Genomic DNA, 9712 nt, shown 5'->3' on the forward strand with positions numbered 1-9712 from the left:
ATTATTCACATTATCCCTTACTAATCATAATAATTGCTTGTAGATTATGAAAAACTATTGAAAAATGAACTAATTTTGGGTATGACCAGCTTGGTCTGGATTCAACTTTTCTTTAAGCAACAAAAACTCTCTGATCTTTCTAATAGCATCATTTCAGTGACTGTTAAATAACAAGGATTAGATGAAAAAATAAACCAGATCCTGATTTGTAATTAATCTCCAAATTTGCAGAGTAGTTCATTCAAAAATGAAAATTCTCATTTAGTCATGTTGTTACAAACCTGTAAATGTCTCTTCTGATGAACACAAAGAAAGATATTTCGAGGAATGTTTGTAACCAAACCATTCATGAGCGCCATTTACTTCCATAGTATTCTTTTTCCTACTTTGGAACTCATTGGATCTCATGATCGGTTTGCTTACAAACATTCCTCAAACAAAATTATTTTTTTAATTTTGGGTGAAACATCCCTTTAATAAAAAGCATGCTTTTGATGAATTAGTCTCACTGAGGAACTAAACCAATAAGCCTTACAATTATAATATTCCCAATATTCAACCTTTGATAAACTAAATCATAAACAATAAAAAAACTGCTTATCTTCTGAGTCCAATGCATTGCATACGTCTCTTGAAAGTAAATCTGGAATTACATATTATACACAAACTGAAATGCACTGTGGGGCTACAGCCGAAACTCATCAAATTTCTGTGCCACAACACATTACCGAAGCGGCTGAATCACACAAGCAGGTCCAACACCTGTCCTGAATGCATTGTGGTGTGATGCCACCTCAAAAGAAAAATTGAAGTCGGTTTTTCACAAATATGCAATTATACAAGTGGGCTTATTCACCTGTGTGACGCAGAATGATTGGAGGCCTCTCTGGTCAATGTTGTTTCATTCCCTTCATCATGCCGGGGCCAAGTTTTATTGCTATATGAGGCGGTGAAGAGCACTGAGGCATGTCCACATCTCTGTGGGAGACACTGCCATGTTTTATGGGAAGCCTATGGCGATCATTTTAAAGGTCTATTAATGCGCTATAATTGATTTCATAAGAATGACTCAAAGACAAAAGTCAATAAGGAATGTGAGAAATATTTAGTGGAGTGAGCAAAAAAGATCATACATATGAAAGATGAAAGTAGTGTCTTTTCAACCTAAACAGCAGTTTTATTCTGGGATATAGAGTTTAACCCTTAAACGGGTTAACTATGTGGACTATGGATACATACTTTTTAACTACATAAGAGGACATCAGAGAGTTTTCCTGTTATTTAGTTGGAACTGAGTGACTTACGCTGACCCAAGGACAACATTTTTGTAAATAAAACCTAAACCAACCCTAACTGAACCCTAAAATCAGAGGGTAATGATACAAGTGAAAAACAATGGTCTAGAAGCAGCTAATCCTTGTTGTAAGCTTAAACTTGAAACAAACTGTAAATTTATTTCTGAAATCTGATTGGTTGATTGAAATGTTGTCCTAGGGTCAACATACAATGTTTCCCTGAGGACATCAACCACTTTGCGAAATCAGCCTATGAGGATAACCCAAACTAACAAGGTTGCTGGATGCTGACGCTGTGGTAAATTATTATATAATAATCTTACTTTTCTTAAGTAAAATTAAAATAATATTGGTAGTAAATCTGTTCTTAAGATGCTGAAAAAGAAAATTAAGTCATATGTTGTTCGTGCTGTTATTCAGCACATGTTGAATGTATTTATCCCCTGAGATACACTGTCAGATTGAGGGTAGAAAAAAGGTTAAAAATAAGTTATTTATATGTTGTACATTTATATAACTAGAACAAAGTTATGAAACAAAGTTTCTATTCCTCACAGAAATGACAAAAAAAATGTGGTACAGTAAAAGTGAAGAGTTCTCAGCTAACCTCACTGACTGTAAAAAAAAAAATGGGAAACTCTTTGGTAATTGATAAGACAGATGCTGCTATAGTTAGCAAGAAAGTAAAACAAGAAGAAAATAATTGGTTGAATATTTTCTGTTCTGTGAGAACGTAGGTGTGACAGTCATAAGTCGATGAGGTTTTCCTTATCTGTGTTAAGGTAACTTTTGGGAAGCATTAAAGGGCCACATTGTGCCAGGATTTACACCAAGTAGAGTTTGAGTTGTAAAGTTTACACATGTGTTTTTAAGGTTGTAAATTTACAGCTGTCTATTATAGTACTATGATGATGAATAAAGTTGTTTATTGTTTATGTAGATGTAGCCGCTTGTTATGACAAACAAATAAGTGAATTTGGTGCATTCAAATACTTATGAAAATGAATCATGGCCGTACTACCAATAAAACAAAAAATAACATGGTAACCATAGTAAAACCATTGTTTTGCTACAATAACCATAGTTTGAACAAAGGTTTTTGTAAACCAAAAAGTAATAAAGATGGCAATAGTTACTACGCTATTGCTATAATAAAACCACAGAAAATGTTCGTAAGCTTCCATCTGGGAGGTTTGTATTTAGGAATTACGTAAGAACTCGTAATTACAACATCACGTTCTGTAAAGTCCATTTTGTGAGAACTTATCTTAAAATATAACAAAATCGCTAAAATTAGCTTCTGAGGTCGAATAAATTTTTAACTTCGGACGTCATTCATTGCTTCTGTTGTTTTTTCACTGACACGCCCACAACTCGGAAACTTGAGAAGAAAAATGCCCATGCTGCTTTCAAAGAAATCCAGCATTCCTCTCGTATTTACAACTTTATGGTGCCGCGTTCATCTCATAAATAAGTTCACCTTATTTCTGACACAACTTGAAAACGTACCACCAGTTTTGATCAATTTAACATTACCTGCTATGATGTGAGCATGTTAAACAAACCACAGGGGCGTAAAAAGGGACGACTTCATTTTTAAATAGACACACATCGCGAGTGGTCGTATTTTACTGGTCAATTTTGAATCGCTGTGGGCGTTTCCGTATGTTAAACTCTGACGTCTGAACGCCATTGTCCAATAGAAACGCAGAACAGCGCGGTACGCGCGAAGATCTAAAAGAGACGGAAGTTTGACAGAGGAAGTGCTGTTTACGTTTGATTTAAACAATAATGAGTGTGTTTAAATCGCACGTTGTTTACAGCTTATAGCAATAATTTCAGTTTGGATAAAAACACGTTGGAATAACCATACTATACGTTTACCGCGGTTTTAAGAGTAAGTTTCGTGTTTTCTTTCGCTTTCATTTTATTGTCTGCAGATAGCAACAACAATGGAAATGCCAGTAGACAGTTAGTTAGTTATCTGTTATCGTAAAGGGATATAAGTGCTATTTAAATACCAAGACCAATAATATTGCTTTTGTTAATTATAATATATATTTTTTATAAAAACTATAAACTGATTAAAAAGAACAAACTAGCAGTAATTTAGATGACGTTTATAGATAAGGCCTACTCTCATGCTGGCATAAACAGCTGGGAGTGTGGTGTGTTTTTATTTAAATCTACATTAACGTACATGAAATTTTTTAAATATAATAAGTTTGCGTTTTTATTAAACCATGCTTGTAACTCAACAGGACAGCCACATACAACACCTGAGAATGCCGGCAGATTTTCAGTTTGATGTGGTGACCACCGGAAAAAAGATGGATGATATTTACACTTTGCAGCAGATGGTGGGAAGAGGAAGCTACGGGGTCGTTTTCAAAGGCCGTGTGTCAGAGACAGGCTGGTGGGGCCAAAGTGGCGACACTGTGGCCATCAAACGTCTACCATGTTGCAGCCCAGAGAGTATAGAGCTATACTTGCAGGAGCTCTGGGCTATGAAAATCACTTCGAGAAACCACCCCAACATCATTGCTCTATATAACTGCCTTTTACAGACTGGACCAAAAACACTGCAGCCCCTGAGATCAGGTCGACTGCCTTTGGACTTAGTAGAGAGCACTCTCAAAGGAAAAGTGGTGGACAATAACTCAAAAACCCAAATGAGGAATCCATCCAAGTCAAAGAGAAGACTGATATCCACAGAAGAGGTCCCCAGGCGCTGCTTTGCCCTATGGTTGGTAATGGAGTATTGTGAGGAAGGCGATCTGAACCAGTACATTCTGTCCAGGCCACCGGATGCTGAGTGCAACCACGTCGTGGTTCAGCAGCTCAGCAGTGCCATTGCGTTCCTGCATAGATGTGGAATAGTGCACCGTGATATAAAGCCGGATAATGTGCTTGTGTCTCTTACAAAAACAGGACCAGTGGTCAAGGTACTATCAGAAAAAGTTAATATGAGATTTAACAAAGTTTTAGTACAATGCATGCCTTACTAACCAACAACAATTTTGACATTGGAGTGCCAATGACTCCTAGGAGTTAAACTGAGGGCAATTTTGTTTTGCCGTTATACAAGCTTTCATATTGCATTTGGGTGCATCATTTAGTTTTTTCTACTCCTGTGTCCATGTTTTATTTCATTTTTACTAGCTTGGAGGCATAAAAGCGCTTTTAATGTTTCAGTAATAGCAAAGCAGTTATAAAGAACAAAGTAATGCAGAAATGCTTTTGAAGTTGTAGCTATATTTGAATGATGGACACTTCAGCGACTTCACTGTCTGAAGTTTTATTTGATTTAAAGGTTTAGCTAGATTTTATTTTCTGGGAGGAAATAAAAATGAATGATTTGCATGTGTTATATTTGCTCTGTTTTTACAGAGCGTAATCATTATTCTTGTTTAGATCATTCAAACTTGTCTGAATATCTTATTTATCAATATCTACATTTTTGCTGAAGTTCTAAATGTCTTCCCTAAATTACTGCATAGTCACAGATGGCAAAGCACCTGAATCTTTCAAACCTTTTCTGTTCATCTGTAAAAAGGACCTAAGAAAATAATAACCTTACAGATAAAGTTTCAAATTAATTGTTAAAAAATCTTTGTCTGTAGTTTCATGTGTTAAATGGACACTCCACGGTTTTTGAAAATATGCTAATTTTCCAGCTCCCCTAGAGTTAAACTTTTATTTTTACTGTTTTGGAATCCATTCAGCCGATCTCCAGTCTGGCGGTACCACTTTTAGCTTAGCTTAGCACAATCCATTGAATCTGATTAGACCATTAGCATTGTAAGAGTTTCGATATTTTTCCTCTTGAAAGATGTAGGATTGTGGCCAAAACTGATATTGCAATCACAAAACTTGTGGCTAAAACTGGTACTGCAATCACACAACTGGTGGGCAATACACAACATGACAACATAAACATCAGTTGAGGGCTGCAACTCCACTTTTTAAATGACGATATCCTGGCCAGACCACTGTTGTGAGTGAAATAAGTATTTGAAATGAAAAGGATTTCTTAATGTCTAGTGACATATCAGGGCCATTTTATGATTAATTTATATACATTTCTTACATGCTGTTCCTTTAAAACTTGACTCTTCTGTAGTTAAATTGTGTACTAAGACCAACCGAAAATTAAAAGTGATATTATCAGGAGGCGCAATGATATTACACCACCTAAAAATAGTCCCCTTGGTAACTTTTAATAGCAGCACACTATTTTCGGGAACTGTGTTATATCAATGCGCCTTGTGCAGCCATGTTACAGCAACAAAGTCCTGGATTATTATGCCGGAATGAGAGTATAGTTCCTAGTCATATCGGCCTAGAAAATCTCAATTTTTAATTTTTCGTCGGTCTTATTACACAATGTAACTACAGAAGAGTTAAGTTTTAAATTGTTATTTTTGAGCGCGATGCTAATGGTCTAATCAGATCCAATGGATTATGCTAATTTATGCTAAAAGTGGTACTGCCAAACCTGGAAATGGGCTGAATGGATTCGAAAACGTTAAAATTCAAATATTTAACTCTAGAGGAACTGAAAAATGAGTGTCCAATTGTCCCTTTAAGGCTAGTGTTTCATTGGGTGTAGTAATAGTGTGGGATTGATACAAGTTGGAATTGGTTGAAAATTTATTTGCTAAACATTTGCAATGACATTAAACCATTAGATTTTATTTGTAACTATGTATTTGTTGTCTTAAGATGTGGGATGTATGAGATTTATTTCGGGAGGAGCTTGGTCATGTCATGTCATTTAACTAATCAACATAAAGAGGTCTCCATATTTAGCCATCCCTCCCTTCTGTCCCATTAGTTTTTGCAGCATCCCTCCTCCACCCCATTGCCTCACTCGACTAGTACCCATTCTTATTAAGAAGAGGCAGTAGTCTGAGTTCGGGTTAAAATGAAAGCTCTCACCTTCAACAGCACTTCAAATATGCTTTATTGTCATATGTGTTTAGATGTTGTTGTAAACTCGTAAACAGATTTTCAAATCATAAACCCTGGGACTGACCACTACTAGTAGTGATGCCTGCCTTAACAAGTGCATTTATTTAACATCTTTCTCTTCCATTCTTACATTATTATTATATGCAGTAATTTTGTAAAATGTGTTTAATGTCTCTTAATCTTTTGGTTGATCAGTTTCCAGTTGTTAATGACACATGTTTATGTTTTATGTTATAACTCTCTTCACGTGTATTACAGGTGGCAGACTTTGGCCTGAGTAAGATGGTCGACAGTCCTACAGATGGTGTCCGTAGTAGACTAACTCTGTCTTCTACGTGTGGCTCAGACTTCTACATGGCTCCAGAAGTGTGGGCAGGTCGTAGTTATACAGCCCAGGCTGATATCTTCTCTCTGGGTGTGCTATTCTGGGCCGTGCTGGAAAGAATCACATTCCTTGAGGATGGCAGCAGTCAAGAACAACTAGGTGAGTCAAAGAAATAAATTAAGGATAGTTCACCCCAAAATGAATACTCTGTCATCATTTACTCACCCTCATGTTGTTTTAAATCTGTATGAGTTTTTTTTTGTTCTGGTGAATACTAAAGAAGATATTTTGATAAAGGATGGTGGTACACACAGTTGACGGTACCAATTGACTTCCATAGTATTTGTTTTTCCTACAATGAAAGTCAATGGATACGTCAACTGTATTTAAGTTATGTTCACCAGGATGACGGGTGAATTTTCATTTTTGTGTGAATTATCCCTTTAAGATGACATTAATGGGGCGGTTTCCCGGACAGGACTAGGCCTTAGTTTAATTTTGAAATATAACTAGTTTTAACAAACATACCATACTAAAAACATTACTTGGACCGCTCTTACATTTATTTTAGTCTAGGATTAGTCTAATCCCTGTCCGGGAATCCGCCCCAATATGTTTTAATGTGTCACATGTTCATTTCATTTAATCATTTTGGAGATTTATGTTTCTATGATTACAATGAAATCAGTACACACGCATCCTGTAAAATTTTAGCGCAATATTCAACATCAGGTAATCTTAAAATGTGGAAATAAATTGAATTTATTCATGTCTCAGACATTGGATCTTTTGAGATGAGCAAAAGTAATAGTTTTTATAAAGGAAAGTTGAAAATCATTTTTCATAGATTAGGAAAATGTACCAAGTTTCAACCAGATTCTGAAATATCAAATTTTTCGAGTCATTATAAAGGACCGCTGGCTGTCACAAACCCAACAGAACATGAAAGTTAAAATATAAAAAACATCATCTTGTGATTGTCAGAACCGCATTACAAAGCCCAAGAATAGCAATTGTCCCAATTTTTGAAGCCTCATTTCCCTAGCATTGGCAGGCAGAGGGCTATTTTGGTTATTCTTATCTCACTACAGTAGCTACCTCATCTGGAGGACTTGAGATCGGTGGGAAAGCTGTGTTGTTGCGTGCTTGTTTTTAAGCGCTTAACTTAGTGGCCCATTAACTTGATATGTAATAGTTTTGATAATCTAGAGTGGTCAAAGGACTCAGGGTTTGGATATAGAGCTGTTCAGTAATGACTTTAACTCTGCTGACTGCACGATAAGTAGCAATACAGAAAGGTCAAATGCCTTTTCATTCAAAGGGCAATTTTCATCTTTCCACCGATTAACACCGATGTGTTATTGCCTTGCAGTTTTGTGAAGAATGATGAATATGCATTGAAGAAATTAGCTAGAAATTTCTCAAAATTGTCATTATGACCTAGCAGGAATAGGATGAATTTAAATAAGCACTTCAACAAGGACCTGTCAAAATGCTTAAACTGCTTTACATTTATGAACCGTACCCCTATATTGTGTTTTGATAGGAGCGTATGTGATGCGAGGCCGCTGGCTTGCACCGCTAGGAGAGGCGCTGTGTGAGAATCCCGACCTGCAGTTGATTATCCCTATGAGGGCACGACGCGCTCCCCCACTGCCGCCAACTCCAAACCCCACCATGTGCTCGCTGCTGCTGGACATGCTCAATTCTGACCCCGACACTCGGCCCAATGCCGACCAGCTGAAGAAGCGGGTCCACTCTGCTATACAGATGAACTGACCTCAGAACAGCATACCTGCACAAGAGACTCTTCTATTTTCACCATGAAGCCAATAAAAGTTAAAGCAGTTGTGATGTTGTATGTTGTTTGAGACTTTGTAAAAAAAGATAAATTTATATTTGTGTCATGTCACATTGTGTGTTGCGTATCTGTATGGTGGTGGTGGTGAAAGAATTGTACAAGCATATTATTAAATCTTTGCTGTATTATGATATTTTTTATGTTTTACGTATTTATTAAAGAGACTATTAAAGAAGAATTTAAGTATCGGCACCATCCTGTATAATAATTCTTTTCAATGAAAATAAGCTTGCATTACACATAGATGCTCAAGTTGTTTCAACAGCATTTACGCTTGAGGAAAGCCTGTTCAGATGTCATAATCAAGTTTTCGGTTGTGTTGTCAAACAACTAAACACACAAAAAAATGAAGGATTCGGGATGGTCACACTACAAATCAACACCTTAAAGCAACGGTTTAATTTAGAAAGCCACACTGACTCAAGCCTTTGAAGTTTCACTGCTAAAGGGATATTTCAGCTTCCCAAGTCTTTGAAATGTGCATCTGTGAAAAATGGCACACATCAATCATTCAGATCGCCTATTTTCCACGGACAAGATTTTCAACGCTTAGTGGCCAATCTTCCTTTTGTGATTTTACTCACACAAGACAGGAAATCAAATGGGTTTTTGCTTGGACAAAGTACTCCATCTTCCAGCAGAATTTGGAGTCTCCTTCTATGATGGATATAATAATATCCGCTAGGATTCGAACGCTATTTCAATTCAGTAGTTTCCTGACTGCACACCACAAAGCTCCAGTCCGACATTTTTTTTTTGGTTCTATATAAAATTGATCAAGTCGTTAAATGCAGTGTTGATTTAAAGGATGATGATGATGATGAAGATAAATGTGCAAATGGGTCATTGAGAGTGGTATGAAACCCTACGGCCTTCTCCGGCAATAATATAAAGCATCTGAGACTTTCCTAAGTGGATCTCATCTGTGACATTTCCATCTCTGGAGACACTTTGCCCTTTTCCTTACGCTTCACCGGTTTGCAAATGAAACACTGGGATTGCTCACCTCGACCTCCGCAGCAAAATATGCACATTATCTAAACAGCGCACTCATCCTCTAAGGTCATCATCTCAGATACACCGCTGTTAATCTGTATTGGAAAGACTTCACTCATGGGGAATAATGACCATACAATATCATAATAAGTCAGGGGCTGGCACTAGTGTGACTGGTTTATTGTTAACCATCAGGTTCCATCGAGTCACGACAAAGGGTATGTGGCGGGAAATTACGGGAACCATTGTTAAGTCATCCCT

At 36.8% G+C, this 9712-nt stretch overlaps 1 protein-coding gene across 2 annotated transcripts; it reads left to right on the forward strand.

Moving 5' to 3' along the window:
- Nucleotides 1-3031: 3031 nt before the first annotated feature.
- LOC135749664 (serine/threonine-protein kinase pdik1l-B) lies at nucleotides 3032-8637 on the forward strand. Of its 2 annotated transcripts, none has more exons than XM_065268270.2 (4): nucleotides 3032-3192; nucleotides 3557-4240; nucleotides 6528-6753; nucleotides 8141-8637. In XM_065268270.2, exons 2-4 carry the CDS (start codon nucleotides 3581-3583, stop codon nucleotides 8371-8373), a joined length of 1119 nt encoding a protein of 372 aa, XP_065124342.1. In that variant the 5' UTR covers nucleotides 3032-3192; nucleotides 3557-3580; the 3' UTR covers nucleotides 8374-8637. The 2 variants fall into 2 exon arrangements, with proteins under 2 accessions (XP_065124342.1, XP_065124343.1); XM_065268271.2 differs by lacking the exon at nucleotides 3032-3192 and adding an exon at nucleotides 3249-3463.
- Nucleotides 8638-9712: the final 1075 nt, after the last annotated feature.

This window comes from Paramisgurnus dabryanus, chromosome 12, assembly GCF_030506205.2.
Source record: "Paramisgurnus dabryanus chromosome 12, PD_genome_1.1, whole genome shotgun sequence".
NCBI classification, from domain to species: domain Eukaryota; kingdom Metazoa; phylum Chordata; class Actinopteri; order Cypriniformes; family Cobitidae; genus Paramisgurnus; species Paramisgurnus dabryanus.